Source organism: Varanus komodoensis, unplaced genomic scaffold, assembly GCF_004798865.1.
Source record: "Varanus komodoensis strain SLA01 unplaced genomic scaffold, ASM479886v1 scaffold3, whole genome shotgun sequence".
NCBI classification, from domain to species: Eukaryota; Metazoa; Chordata; class Lepidosauria; order Squamata; family Varanidae; genus Varanus; species Varanus komodoensis.
The window spans coordinates 12,006,885-12,022,579 of NW_025335761.1; the positions used below are offsets into that span (position 1 = coordinate 12,006,885).

Sequence of the window (15,695 nt, forward strand, 5' to 3'; positions counted from 1 at the left end):
ATCAATACAAGTTGCGACAACCCAGATTCAGGCTGGACATCAGGAAAAGCTTCCTGACTGTCAGAGCAATACAACAGTGGAACCAGCTGCCTAGAGAGATGGTGGGCTCTCCCACACTAGAGACACTCAAAAAGAAACTGGACAGCCATCTGAGTGGGACGGTGTAACATGGTGCCTGTAACAGCAGGGGATTGGACCCAGTGGCCTTCATGGCCCCTTCCAACTCTACTATGATTTTATGAACCTGAGCCCCTTCATGGACATGGAACCACTGATTGGTTCAAAATTGAGAAAGGAGTTTGGCAAGGCTGTATACTGTCTCCCTGCCTATTTAACTTATATGCAGAGCAGATCATGAGAAAGGCGGGGCTAGATGAAGTTGGAATTAAAATTGCTGGGAGAAATATCAGTAACCTCAGATATGCAGATGATACCACTCTAATGGCAGAAAGTGAAGAGGAGCTAAAGAGCCACTTGATGCAGGTGAAGAAGGAGAGTGCAAAAGTTGGCCAAGAAATTAAAAGATGCTTGCTCCTCGGGAGGAAAGCTATGGCAATTCTAGACAGCATACTAAAAAGCAAAGACATCACCCGGCTGACAAAAGTGTGTATAGTCAAGGCTATGGTTTTCCCAGGTGCAATGTGTGGCTGTGAAAGTTGGACCATAAGGAGGTTGAGTGCTGAAGAACTGAGGCCTTTGAATTGTGGTGCTGGAGAAGACTCCTGCGCGTCCTTTGGACCACAAGGCAATCAAACTGGTCAATCCTAGAGGAGATCAACCCTGACTGTTCTTTAGAAGGCCAGATACTGAAGATGAAACTCAAATCGTTTGGCCACCTAATGAGAAGGAAGGACTTCCTGGAGAAGAGCCTAATGCTGGGAACAATTGACAGCAAAAGAAGAAAGGGACGGCAGAGAATGAGGTGGCTAGATCGAGTCACTGAAGCAGCCGGCGTGAGCTTGTGGACTCTGGGGGATGGTGGAGGACAGGAAGGCCTGGAGGAATGTTGTCCATGGGGTTGTGAAGGGTCAGACATGACTTTGCAACTAGCAACAAATGAACCTGAAAACCTTAGCAGAACTCCAAGAAACTATTCTGGCTTTTACTACCTGCAGAACTTTAATAATCCTAGATGCCGAGGCATGTGGGGACAGGATATAAAAGTTTTAAATAAATAATCTCCTAACCATACTTTTGGTAGGAACCATCTAATACCACATTGTATTCTGCCTCCTGAGGTGGTTGTGTTATTCAGATTTGTTTTGTTAAGTTGGGTATAAACCTTCTAAATATAAATAAGCATGTGATTGGCCATGCTGGAAAGCCATAACCAGTCACAACTTTTTAACATGAATTCAATGGGAAAGGAAGACATACAGTTGCCACATGTGACCATCTATGCATGGGTTTCACACTCTTTCTTTCTTAGAAAATACTTGCTGTGTGGAAAAACCATAAACTGCTGTGTTGTCCTTGGAGCTGCAAGATTCTCAGCTCTGTACTGATGAAACCAACGATAACAAGGAGAATTGTTTCCTTTTGCCTCTATTTCTGGCTCACAGAAGCTTGGTTTTTTTCAGGTTTGTACCAGAATCTCACCCTAATGCCAGCCACAGTGAAAATTACTGTAGGAACCCAAACAACAACACACTTGGACCCTGGTGTTATACCCGCGACCCAGTAGTGCGAACTGAAGAGTGTGCTATTCCTGTGTGTGGTGAGTCTCAGGGTTTGTGCTTCTGGTAAATTGGATTGGGTCTCTAATTTATAGGCGTATATGGACCTCTTTTCCTTCTCCAAACTCAGTTTAGTTGTGATGAGGGCAAGACAAACCAGCTATGGTCAGAAGTATATCATCATGTGTTATTAGATCCTATGATATGGAACTAGACTTTGACATCCAGAAGCAGTGCCAGACCTTAGCTCAACCCAAGACCAACATCTAATCCAATGCATCCATGGGAATGGGAAGTCTGGGCTGCATAGAAGATGGCTGAATGGTACATCATCTTCAAGACTCTAGAAATGAAATAATGGTCCACCAAATGTATTATTAAGGTGGGAGGGTGGCAGCTCTAGCAGTCCTGGGCCTATGGTCATAGCACCCACTCTAACCATAAGTGTGATTGCATTTGTAGCACAGAAATTTGACCGAGTGAATTAGTCACCAACTGCTTTTTCTTGAACTTTTCCTAATGGTCATGGTTATCTTGCTCCCCGTTTCAGGTGAGAACAGGACCACAGTCCCATTCCTTCCAAGACCCCTTTCACAAGAAGTAACCCAGCAGCAGTCGGAATGCATCCCTGATAAAGGACTAATGTATAATGGGACCCTTTCTGTCACAATCTCTGGGGCCCAATGCTTGCCTTGGGCCTCAGAAAAAGCAAGAAAGCTGGTCCATACCAAAGACTTCCTTTCAAGTGTACAACTGGAAGAGAACTATTGCCGCAATCCTGATAATGATGATGAAGGTGTTTGGTGCTACATTGATCATCCAGACATGGTTGCTGATTATTGTGACCTGAAATACTGTGGTGAGAACCAAGCCAGATACATACATGACAGCAATCCTACCCATTGACATGTTCTAGCGTTAGCAAATGCTTGAGACTTTACAAAGATAGGACTGATTTCTACCCATAATAGCAATCAGAGCCATCCTAAATACCTGGGGAGAAGTGGGGTGTGAGGGGAGATCAGTGGTGGGACCACAGTGGCTTGCTGTGCCCTGCTGGGTCACAGTGAGTATGGCAGGAGAAGTGTTGGGCAGACATGCAGTGTCTTTTTCAGTTGGGAGGCTTAGGGGCTGGGGCAGATGCTATCTTTTAGTTTTCTAAACTTTTCATTCCTACTGAAGCCCATGGGAGGAAATTAACGACACAGGCTCCTGGTGGGATGTATTTTTGTGGGGAAGAGATGCTGGGGAAATGAAAAGATTCTGCAGCTCAGTGGACTCCCACAACATGCCCCTGGCATGGCCTGCTTCACCCTCTACTGCTCACAGAACATCATGGGTGAGCCAGCAACAAGATCAGAGCTTTCTGCCTCTGCCCCATGGTCCTCCCTCTTCTGCACTGAAGGTGATCCAAAGCTTCCTCTTGTCTCTTGCTGACATTGCAGAAAGCACAGGCTTGCTTGCATAATTGCTTGTTCTCTTGGCCTAGTTCATGAAAGTAGATCTAGCTGAAGAATTAGGTGACTGACAGTGCATATTGACACAGAAATAAGCCCACAGGGTTCAGTGGAATTTGTTCCCAGGCAAGTGCGTAGAGCCTGAATCTTTGCAAAATGAATTCCTTCTTTGTATCCTCCCCTGCTCCACCACTTTATGTTTCAGAAAGTAATCTGCGTAATATAGATGATGTGGATGAAGAGCAAAGAGCTGGACGGACTATAGCTGTACAACATGCCACCTTCTTTGACCCAAAAACATTTGGTGAAGGTGAAGCAGGTGAGAAATTAGATCAAACTGAGAAATAGTAAAATGGGATCTACACTTTTCCTACAATGCAGTGCTGAATAATAGGGCTAATGTGTTTCAGTTGTTGCTAATATTAGAATTGCCTGTTTTTCCACAGCACCTGCTCCTGTATTTCTGCTAGCATATCGCTGGCATTGAGAGAAACAAAAGGGAAACCTTTACCTGTTTAATTTTTGCATGTTAGGTTGTTGTTAAAGCCACTGGTGAAGGAACAGTGCAAAGAGTAGCACTTTTTGCTGAAGTATAAGTTCCATTTTGCTTCTAAATTGTAAACCCATCAGGGCAGGGACCTGGAATGTAATATGGTGAAGTGATGAAGTAGCATCTCATTTGCCCTTTGAATAGCCTCTCTGAATTGTAGTAACATTAGCTTCATTTCTGGTTGGGATGGAAATTAATCACTGGTTTCCTCTCCTTATTTCATAAGCCATCCTGAGCACAATGTGCTGAGAGTATGTTAATTTTTAAACAAACAAATAAATAAATATTTTTATTTTAAAAATCATCATAATATTTTTCTATTTTAAAAAGAAAAAAAATGAGAGGAAATCAGCAGTCTTCTCTCCTCCTCTGATATGTATTTTATTTTTAAATTTCATTTCTATACTATATGACAGCTGAAGCTCTTGGGGGGGTGTAATAAAATGAAATACACCCCCCAGCAACAATAATAGAACAGTATAAGCATTCACTGTAAATGTTAAAATGGTTTTTAAAACACTTTGAACAACTAACACATGTGCCAGCCTTTCTCTACTGAAGTGGTGCCTCCCAAACGGAACCCCCAGCCTTGCTAATCACGCCTCTGTGGGTGGGGAGCTGGTGGACTGACTCGCTCTGGTGGAGCCTGCTTTCTCAGGAGCAAGCTTCACTTCCTTTGAGAGGAGAAACTGATCCCTGGGTAGCAGAGAGTCCTTAAACAGCGAGTCGGAGGCTCTTCACCTCTAGTCACTGAACTCAGATCGGAGGAAGGAATGCGCTGGGCTGTCCTTTCAAAGAGGAGGTATTACATCTCGGGGCACAGGAACTTTTGAAAGGCTCACTAGTGCTTTGTGGTTGGCTGTACAGTGGTAGCTTGGCTCATGAACGTAATTTTATTTATTTATTTATTTTTCGATTTATATCCTGCCTTTTTCCTACAAAGGGCTCAAGGCAGCTTACATCATTCTCCTCCTCCATCTTATCCTCACAACAACAACCCTGTGAGGTAGGTTGGGCTGAGTCTGCGACTGGCCCAAAGTCACCCAGTTGGCTCCATGGCTGAGTGGGGACTAGAACCCAGATCGTCTGAGTCCCAGTCCCATGCTTTTAACCACTACACCACACTGGCTCTAATCCGTTCCAGGACTCTGGTTATGACCCAAATTGGTCGTGAGCCAAGTCAAATTTCCCCATAAGGGTGAATGTAAATAAGGCTAATCTGTTTTGTAACTATTTTTTTACTCACAAAAATTTGAAGCAAAGTGACAAAGAACAACAAAGACCGCGGCCATCTTCCCCCCCACCCCCCCCGCAGTGATCGTGTGGTGGGGGAGATGGGCGTGATAGCGGGTGCGCAGGGAGGGAGGCAGGCATGCTGGGGGGGAGGCAGGCGCAATCACAGCCATCTCTGCCCCCCAGCATGAAAAAGGCCCCCCCCCCCCCCCCCCAACACGATGCAATCGCGCCTGTGTAGGGAAGGCAGGCACCCTCACGATCGTCACCCAATGCAGAGTTCCCAACCTGCAGTAATTTTTTTTTGAAATTTCTGTTCACGACCCTATTTGGTGAACTGAGGCGTTTGTGAGCCGAGGTACCACTGTAGTTGGCCCTTCCAGCTGATGGAACGGCTTCCTTCAAAGCAACGGGGCGGGGGGGGGGCAGTGATGAGAATCCTGCTGCAGACCCAATACACCCTCAAAATCTGCTGTGGGGAATCAGGGAAGCCTCCAGATTTTGGAGGGTGGCAGGGGCAGGATGTTGAAAGCAGCAGAAGGGAGAAAAGGAGAGAAGTCCCACTGTATGAGCAAAATGGTGCTTGCGTGACACTGGATTTCATCGCGTTGATATGTACTTCTTGGGCTGGTGCTGCAATTGCATTTTATTACAGAAGAAATGCAGTGGGTTAACTGGTAGCATCATGTGGAAACTTGTGAAAAGTCAAATCCAGAGAAAAGGGCTAGTGCAGAAGCAACCTTGTTTTTCCAATCATACCTTTATTCAGATATTTAGTTATCACCAGGACCCTATCTAGCCAGGGTTTACCCGTGTGCTGCAGCATAAGATGAGGGGGGAAAGTACTTCCCCACTGTTTTAAATTATGTATTGGATTTTACATTTTTGTACTGCTGCTAGGTCTTACTCTAGTTTTGAATTTTATTTTATGCTGTCATTTTAACTATTTAATTGTTACAGTGTAGTTTATCTTTACATTGTTGTGAACTGTCCAGATAGCTTTGGCTATTGGGTGATATAAAAATGTAAAAAGCAAGCAAACAAATAAAATCATTCAAGATGTGCAGCAACTCCTGTATGAACAACACTCATGTAAAACCTTCAGAACATCAAAATGTTTGGCCCGGACCAAAACCTATACCTTAGATTAATTATCTGTGTTACAGAAAATGTGGAGAGACCAGGAATACTAGACTATAGGGCTCCTAATAAAAGTAGACATTTAGGGCAACCTCTCCATTCCCCATGTTTCTTGCAAAAAATATGTTCCTGCCTTCTATAAACCCACATTTGTGAACTGAGCACTCACAGCTGGATGTGGCTATATTTGCAGATTGCGGTATCCGTCCTCTGTTTGAGAAGAAGAAGATAACTGATAACTCAGAGCGGGAGCTAGAAGAATCCTATCTGTCAGGCAGAATTGTGGGGGGCCAGGCTGCTCAGATAGGCAGTGCTCCATGGTAAGTGTTGCCACTGGTGGTTTGCTTCCCATTCGTGTGTGCTGCAGACTGGCAGCATTTTGGAGCACCAGAAGCTAAAAGAGCCACCCAGTGTTGTATGGCTGCCGTACAGCAGCAGTTGGTAACTCGGGTCTCTCCAGATCGTTTGGTCTGCAACTTCCGCCATGCCACTCAGCCTTACCATTTAAGGGCTGGACTGGGCTGGGCTGTTATCTGCAGCCTATGCTGTTTGTCCTTTGATCACTCTGTTACACGACTGACACAGGGGATGCTTCTCTGCCTCCCCTGCCCCAATTTTTCCCTAGGCAGGTGATGCTGTTCAGGAGCAACCCGCAGGAGCTGCTGTGCGGTGCCAGCCTCCTCAGCAATCGCTGGATTGTAACTGCTGCCCATTGCGTCTTCTATCCACCCTGGGACAAGAACTTTACCACAAGTGATCTCCTTGTACGGATTGGCAAATACAACAGGAAGCTGTAAGAGCTCAAAAGGGATATTATTAATCAATCACATTATCAATCACAACAGCATTTGAGACCAGTTCTATAGGTCCTGAGAAAACATCTGCTCTAAAGTGTTCTTTGATATTTGTTCTGTTCAGGACTCTGTGCATAGCCCTGCCTCAAGAAGCAAGCATCTAACAGTTAGCGCCAGTAGAGAGAAAGCACCTGAATATCCTGTGTTACTAACCTCTAAGAAAAGGTGTGCCTGGCAACAAACAAAATCTTTAGCAGTACCTTGGGATCTATTAAATAAATGCTCGATCACATTAAATTTCATAGTAAAACTGAGAAGCAACAATCAAAAGATTTCTGCTAGTTTAAAATGGTAGAATACATGCTGGGGCAAATAAATGTCACATCCTGGGGCTGAAAAGAATACAGTGTCGACACCAGCTGTGTCTTCTTCAGAAGGGCATTCCAAGCCAGTGAATGACCACAGAGAAGGTCCTCCCCTTCCTGGATGCTTGTCTTCCTTTCTGTACATGTCTTCTATCAAAGGATTCAGAGGAGGATTCCTTCCAGGCTCCCAATATTACAGGAGGATGCTGCTCAGATTGTGTGCGTGCGTGTGGGGGAGCACGGAGGGATGGGGACGACTCTGTTAAAATATCCATTCAGCTTGTCTACTGTAAACCATGTGGGCAAGTTGGCTAATGTGCATGCTGATCTGCTGCTGCTATAACTCCTTCTCTGTAACCTTTCAGATATGAAAAGCAAATGGAGAAAATTGTCTTGTTGGATAAAATCATCCTTCACCCCAAGTACACCTGGAAAGGCACTCTTGATCGAGATATTGCACTCTTGCGCCTGAAGAGGCCTGTTCCGTTCAGTGACTTCATACATCCCATCTGTTTGCCCACCAAAGAGATTGTTCAAAGGTGAGGAGGCAAAACTATATGAATTTTCATGGGAAAAGCTCCATCCCAAACCATCAGTAACCTGTCCCAATAAATAAGTGGCTTGTAGAGCAACCGGACTGTGCTGCAAGAATAAGAGTTGCTCTAAGTATCTTGAAACAACCATCTCCCCAGTCCTGCTAGCCATGAAATCCGGAGTGGTGAAACTTTGAAGTAAGAACATTTGGAATCTCGCAGCAGGTGGTCTGCACTAGCAGGTGGTGGGTTCCCACCTGCTACTTGAGGTAGGTGTATAAAGTTAGCACTGCATCCATGCACAGAATGCAACCCTCCAGTTTCTCCAGTTGTAGTAAATTCAGTTATTGAGCAGAAAACAGAAGTCAGGCAACACCAATAGGAAGTGCAATACAGCTATTTTAAAAAGGCAGTCTTGTGCCCAAGAGACATGAAGAGCCATGTCTCTCGCTAGTGCCTTACCTATTGCAATGTAGTTGCACTACATAGTTGCATATGAGAGTTCCAAATGTAGTTGCATATGACTATAACCTTATTTCAAGCCAAATTTAGACTACTTGTAAAATAAGTCCTTTACTGACAAGTATCAAATTATCTCTAAAAGCAAGATGAAAGAGACAAGACACAAGTCCTAGGTGTAGATTATCAACATCAGCAGCTTCTAAGCAGACAGCCTATGCCAGAAGGTCCACCAAATTAACTGGAGTGTTTAGGGGACAGCACTGTTCTAACATCCAGGGTCTGTGATTGGATTTGTTTCCCTCCTTCTGTGGACGAGAAGGCAGCAAAGGCTGAGGGAGGGTGGGTCATGCATGTTCCCGACACTTGAGATGAATGCAGGCTTTAGCATACTAGAGAGAACAGGTAAGTATGGGCACAGGCCAGTGCACCCTTGTCTTGCAATGCAGTCTAACACAAATGGATGGTACAAGCCCCTGACCTTGCAGCATCTATCTGGCTTCAGAAATCTGGGTAGAGAGGGCAGGGAGTTAATACTTTGTCATGTTTGCACTGCCTTGAAGAATAAAATGCTGTAAAACATGGTGAAATCACAATCTGCACATCTGAGGAAGTGTAAGAATGACAGTGAGAGCTCATAAACATGCTGTACTGAAACTCTGAAGAATAACTGCAGACTTTCAGGGCACCCTCCTCCTCCAAGGAGGTCATTCTGAGTTTGCCTTCCCTGCTCTGGAGGCAGGGCCTTCTCAACACTAGTTGGCCTCTTGCATTTATGGGGAAAACTTCCTTGCTGAGAAATTCCAAGAAAAAGACTAAACGTGGCAAGTACAAGAGAGCTCAGCAATTGCACGACACGTATAGTGCGCAAACGGAAATTCTTTTTCTCATCACTTGCTCTCCTTCTGAAAGCTTGCCTGCCTGCCTGCCTTGTTTACTCTACCAATGTTTTCCTTGTGGGTTCACTTATGCTTTTTTTTATCAGAACCCCATTTCCAAAAATTAAAATCTCACAAGAGACACCACTTTGATGTTTATGCATGTACACAATTACAATATTTTGTGGATATTTAGTAAATAAAATTTGAGTAATTCATCAGTGAGACTTTACTATTCTGCCTGGAGATATTAATGCCTGCCCTACAGGGTTGCCACATGATTCTAATCTATGTTTCTGTTTTCCAGCTTGATGCTAGCAGGCTATAAAGGACGTGTAACTGGCTGGGGAAATCTTCAAGAAACTTGGACCTCTGCTGGGTCGGCTCAGCCTGCCCTTTTGCAACAGGTGAACCTCCCCATTGTGAGACAGGGTATCTGCAAGGCATCCACCAGTATTAAAGTCACAGACAACATGTTTTGTGCAGGTACTTTCCTAAGCATCTGAGCGTTTTTTTTCAGGTGAGGAAGAAACTGGTGACGTTCATGTGTGGAGTTGGAGGTGCTGAAGGGTCAGTGCTATTGCTTCAAAGTAATTAGCTAAGCCCCATACAAAGGAACAGAAGAATTAGCCAGAATGGTTTAGCTCCAGCTGGTGCCCTGACCATGGTACTCATTGGTGATCTAAACAAACATCCCTAAAATGTTATTACTCCTGTTCACAAGCAACCGCCAGACTGAAAAACTGTTTCCTGAGTGACGTTTGGAAGGCTCCTCTCATTTGGGCTAAGAGAGTAGCACCAGCCAGGGCAGAGATCCTGAATGTTATTAAAAAAGCACTGTGTGTGTGTGTGTGTGCATGCACGTGCTCCCCCCTGCCCCCCCCCCACACTCCTAGGTTGATCATTTGCCTGCAATGATTCTTATGCATATTTACAGTTTGCCACACAGGGACCAAATCTATAGGCCCTACATGTTTAAATTTTGTAACAAACACCCTATTAAGACATGTAGGTATTAATAACCATTTTAAAAATCAATCATCTGTTTTCTGAACTGAGACATTTAACAAATACTACATTTTATGTGGAAATCACAGCAACTGTGTGACTATGTCCTGAGCTACTACAAAAGGGAAAAGGCATTGCACGGCACTTTTTACTTATTAAGAGCAGAGGGTAATAAGCAGAAAACGGGAACCATAGTCAACCACAGTTGCTAACACTTCCTTCCCGCTCTTTAGGGTACAGTCCCGAGGCCTCCCAGAGAGGAGATGCATGTGAGGGTGACAGTGGAGGCCCTTTTGTCATGAAGGTATGTGCATTAGTGAAAACGATGTAATACACACACGACTCCATTAAAGGGGAGAGGTTTAAAGAGAGGCATTATTTTCTTGGTGGCCCATGAGCTCACTGTTCAAGGGCCACAACTGACAAGATGGCTTAAACTTAAGAGAGCTTAGGATGTGTTAGGCCTGGGTACAAGGAACCTACAAAACTTGTAGAGCAGCCAGTTTTATGCTGGCAATGCATACACACCTCTCATTCAGATTTGTGATAGGGTATTAGGTGCATGTACTAGCTATGCTGAACAAAAAAAGGGAGAGAAATTCTGAAGTACGGTAGCCCAGATTCTGCAATTTGTCATGCAAATCAAGCATAAACCCTTGTTTTTTTGCCGTTTATTCTGCTGTTGCTGTATTCTTATAAAAGACCGCAAAGCAATGAAGAGCCACCTCTTGGGCATCTTATTCAACAAGACTAGTAGTTTTTGAAATTTTGACAGACATTGTCCGTACATAGCCAAGGATACCATTGCAGTGACAGTGTTTTTTCTTAAAGTACAGTCTCAGGAAGTTCTTTACAACTCCCAGGATTCCTGCCTATTGCTTATCCTGACTGGAGGCTTGCTGGACATGGATGTCCAAAACATCTCAAGGATCCTGAGGTTATAAAGGCTGCATGGGAAAGATTCACTGTAATTTTTGAAAATGAGTTTGCAGTCTGCAGCAGTCTCCTGCTTTTTGCTGTATGTTGACTGTTCTCTTGAGATCCTTGTACTTTCCCCTTCCTTCAGGACCCAGCACTTCAGCGGTGGTACCAAGTTGGTATTGTCTCATGGGGAGAAGGCTGTGATCGTGATGGCAAATATGGATTCTACACCCATGTGTTTCGTTTGAAGAAATGGATGGAAAAGACTATTTCCAGACATGGGCTTTAAATGGAATTTAACCTCAGCACCTGCACCTTGCCTTTTAGCTATCTATAGTGATCAAATATTACAATAAAAAGCTAATGGAAGAAACATATCTGGGTACAAACCCAAATAAAGGCTATGGACCAAGTACTCATTCTTCTCTAACTAGAAACTTTGCTCAAACACCACAAGTACTATTAACAAAAGTATCATAACAGAACTGTGAGCAAGGTGAATGCACCTGGCCAAATACAGTTGATGGATGGATGCCTTAATCTTATGTTCTTATGGAGATGCCAACCCACCATATCTGATGGTACATTTAGGATGGACAGTTGTAAATTTTATAATCTCATTTATCTTGGGAACTCATTAACTTAGTTTTTGATAGCTTCAAGTAAACATACAAGGTGGGATACTCTCTAGAATTTACCTATTACAAGTTACCAAACAGGGAACCACTGAAATTAGTTTGAAATTAGATTTAAAGTACCCTCCATTTTCTTCTATAACCAAGGAAGATGCAGAAATCAATATTAAACATTCTTATTAGGTGACACTGTAACCATTAGTTTGGCATTAACAGCAGCAAACCAATATCCAGTTTGCATATTCTTTGTAGTAGGTTTGCTGGTGCAAAAATCACATCACCACAGGCAGTTCCAGTGTTGCCCTAATAAAATGCATTCGGTCTCAGTCACTTAGTACTTCCCAGGTAGGTGATACCCATGGGCTGTGTGGCGCTGATGTGAGAAGCAACAATATAATTGCTTTTCGTATGTCACTACCAACAAGATTTAAGAGCACGTTCCAGGAAGGCAGGTTGGCTGCAGAACCGTGTATATAGAACAGTGCCTAGATTGCAGAGATTATCTTTATAGCCTCATATAACTGGATTCTAACCTTCACTCAACTCAGGAGGGGAAAAAGCAGGCCAAATGGAATAGGCCAGGACTGCTACCAATTTAGCACTGAACAGACTATAGTATTGGCAAGATGCAGAAGAGGCAATAGTGCAACAAACAGGTTATAACAGCATTTAGTGGGATTTAGTTTTATTTAGTCCATTTTAAAGTCATCAGTAGCACTTCTGCAAGCAAAGCAATATATCCCACTATTTCCACAGCTGTTAATCAAGCCATTTTTGATAGCAATACACATTCCTCCACTGAGTGAGTGAAGCACCATAGAACACAAGGAAAAATTGTCCAAGTTCCATGAATATTAACTATGTTACATGGCTGATACTCATTAAAAGTTGTCTTCAGATATATAATTGATCCCTCACCTGCTGACATATATACTCCATTTCTCCTGCAATGCTTTTCATAGCTGTATCACCAAGATTCATGGAGTACAGAGAAATTTAGTAGTAAAACGTAACATTTATTCAAACAAACTGTAGAAACATTTCCATTGACTCTAGGTTAAACTCAAAGTATCTTAAACCAACACTGAAATGGCAAATATTTATCAAAACTAAAGCCATACATCAGGCTAGGCCAATGCAGGGTGAAGAGGGGAGAAAGAATATATTTTTAGATAAAGCATAAAGTTTGCCACAGAGGCTTCATTGCATTTATAAATCTCATTTGTGGCACACCTCTGTAAATTGTAATTCTGAATGCCACTACCTCACCAGTGCATTTATGACACCAATGTAGTGCTTTGCGCTCTAATATAATGCTTAAAAATGGGGCATCAGCTGCAAAGGGGGGCTATTTCCAGCAGTGCATTAGAGGAAAAATTAAGAGCCCTACAAACTGTTAAGCATTTTGCACCATTTCAAGGCACACCATAGTGCTACAAAGTGGTTATTGTGGCGTTTAAATAAACAGCACCCTTTATATCTGCTCTGACATGTGTCGATTCCCTCTTTTATAGCAGTAGCTAAAGAAGGTGTTTCTAGAAGGAGCACCTTCTACTGAAAAATGGAAACTTAGAACAAAATGAGGGCAAGCAGGCAATCCTCCCAGAAATCGGGTCATATGCGCACCAAAGTCAAGCACTCTGGTCAAGCACTCTATGATGTGCACTATCTCCAAACCAGGATACATATGCACACAGAAACTATAGTTTCCATAGAAGACTATCAATTTGATTTGGTGCAACATAAAACCATCATATAAACAGTGCTTTCAATCAAGGCTTAACAATCGTGAAGACCTGGAAATGAAATTAAACCTCTGTTGGTCACAAAAAAGCTGAAGCTCCAGGTCTTATAACAGGTGCAGCAGTATCTACTTCAGAGCATCTAAGGTGGGAGTAGGGAATATCAACCTAGAAGGGTTTACAGAAATTCCCTGTGCCATGGCAGGTCTGGGAATCAAAGCTTAAATGGTTAATAAATGCATAACCTACACAAATAAAAGCAGCAGTCAGAAAATTCCCCACAACCACCTGGATTGGTAAACTTCAACCATCGCAATATTGATCTACTTCAGAGCACAAGCATTCTGAAAGCAGAATCCTAAGAGGACATTTCAACCATCTGCGGCAACCATTGGTCATACATTTACTACAGACTTTCTAGCAGGTTCTGAGCTTGCAACAGTTAAGAATTTGCAAATATCTTACTAGACATCTAAATATTTTGGGCTTCCTCCTGTTATTACAATACTGAAGAAAATCTTTTGAAGAACCCAAACCAAGCTTTCTTAACTGTGGGACACTGTTAATCCACTTTGTTCAAGTTCCAGTTCTCAAAAAGGATCAAAGTAATTCCTTAAAAATACAAAAGTGTTTATAACACTTGCAGGCTATGTAGATTAAGATCGCATGAAGAAAGGCTTGCAAAGGCATTTTCAGGGATATAAAATGTGCTACCTCTGCTCCCGAACTATCCTGGAAGCCAATGGTAAGGGCAACAGTATACTATTAAGTTATCAAAGGACTATTTCACCTGAAGCATTTTTGCACTTTTAGTGCCTCAACTTCTCCATGTCACCCCAATGAAAGTTATTCCGCTGTCAGGATTTAGACAGCAGCTCCTTTGATACCTAGAAATGCTGAGCCACTAGCAACTAGGAAATGGATGGATATTTCCCACCAACAGTCACTGTTGCTCCCATGGAGAGTTAATGCAAACTTTATTTACAAAAAGACACTTAAATTAGTTACTTCATGCCATGCGTCCGTACAGAAACAGTTCAAGGATTATATGAAGAAATTCACAAAATTAAAAATGAATCCACTGAGGTGCTTCTAGGAGTTAAGAAGGCTAAGAAAGGTAAGACAACTTAATAAAAACAAGTTATGAGAAACTGGACTGAGCAGGAGAATGGTTGTTTACAGCTCTGTACACTAAACTAATACACAAAACAGTCTTCTACAGTCAAGAAATGCTCACAGAGAAGCAAAGTATTTACAAAGACTTGTGCCACAATGACTTGGATCGTCCTCCAAGATCTGCTGTATTATACACAGAAACCAGTTTGTATACATAAGGCCTACATGAGGCCACTTTAACTATGAAGACTTCTAGTTTAGTAAACTAAAGATGGACAGATCTGCAATTGCCACACTGTCTCACGCAATTCACTTGCGACTGCTTTTTATTCTCTCCAGTCTTTTTTTCAAGTCATCAATATTGGATGCTGCGGAAGAAGTAGTGGTACCAGTGCCAGAGGAGTGGGTCTGATTGGAGTCTAGCTCAATGTGCTGGTATTGTTCCCGTGACTCACGAAGCTGTGAAAGCTTACTGTGGAGCATATCTGTGGAGGATGCAACGGTAGGGACTGACGGTTTGGACAGCTGGGAGGTCAGCGGTGCTCTGTCTTCCTGCTGTGGATGGAGACAATGTTGAAAACACTTGCTCGAAACTGGTAAAATATTTTCTGCAATGCTTGCAAAAGGGGAAACATTAAGAAAAAGTATTGTTGTCCTATAAGAATAGATTTACATGCCCATATTTTATGATGCCTGTATTTTATGATTCCGATTATGCAACTGGTACTTGTAGCACAGCTTGCTCCAAAAATAATCCTTTCATCACACATACCATCTGTCATGTGGAAAAAAGCTTGCACATATATAAATTAGTACACATTTTGATTGAGTCCAGGTTGGTTTGAAGGCTGAAGTTTGGATGTTTCTAGTACCACCTCTTTCTGAGAGTAAGTCAGGCTTTACAGTTCCAATTGTCCAGCAATACCTTTGTGACTGAAGTGAAAAAAATTCTAGCAATTGTGCCATTAATTCAAAGATTGTGAAAGTATCAAGTTAGACCTTAACAACTCGTTGAAAGCTTCAGTTTCTCCATGCTCATTTAGAAGTGCTTGACTGAAGCTTCTAGAAGTCTTGAGTATACCATTGAAGCACGGGAGCCCTAAAGCAGCATGCTCCCAGTCAGTCAGTGCCTCCAGAGACTCTACTGGGGTCAGCTCTGCAGCAGTGTGTACCATTACCCATTGTGTT

General features: G+C 42.9%; 2 protein-coding genes across 9 annotated transcripts in view; one reads left to right on the forward strand and one right to left on the reverse strand.

Annotated features, from left to right (window-relative positions):
- The window catches only part of LOC123026332 (prothrombin-like), a 42,596-nt gene extending 31,167 nt beyond the window's left edge, over window positions 1-11,429 (forward strand). For all 4 annotated transcript variants that reach the window (XM_044435827.1, XM_044435828.1, XM_044435837.1 and 1 more), the window contains 9 exons: window positions 1,581-1,717; window positions 2,227-2,535; window positions 3,339-3,452; window positions 6,250-6,376; window positions 6,682-6,849; window positions 7,581-7,754; window positions 9,393-9,571; window positions 10,327-10,397; window positions 11,160-11,429. In XM_044435827.1, the coding sequence (XP_044291762.1) occupies window positions 1,581-1,717; window positions 2,227-2,535; window positions 3,339-3,452; window positions 6,250-6,376; window positions 6,682-6,849; window positions 7,581-7,754; window positions 9,393-9,571; window positions 10,327-10,397; window positions 11,160-11,303 (1,423 nt within the window). In that variant the 3' untranslated portion in view covers window positions 11,304-11,429. The remainder of the gene's footprint in view (window positions 1-1,580; window positions 1,718-2,226; window positions 2,536-3,338; window positions 3,453-6,249; window positions 6,377-6,681; window positions 6,850-7,580; window positions 7,755-9,392; window positions 9,572-10,326; window positions 10,398-11,159) is intronic.
- Window positions 11,430-12,644: 1,215 nt separating this feature from the next.
- Window positions 12,645-15,695, reverse strand: part of CKAP5 (cytoskeleton associated protein 5) — a 77,750-nt gene continuing 74,699 nt past the window's right edge. For all 5 annotated transcript variants that reach the window (XM_044435809.1, XM_044435810.1, XM_044435812.1 and 2 more), the window contains exon 44: window positions 12,645-15,062. In XM_044435809.1, the coding sequence (XP_044291744.1) occupies window positions 14,817-15,062 (246 nt within the window). In that variant the 3' untranslated portion in view covers window positions 12,645-14,816. The remainder of the gene's footprint in view (window positions 15,063-15,695) is intronic.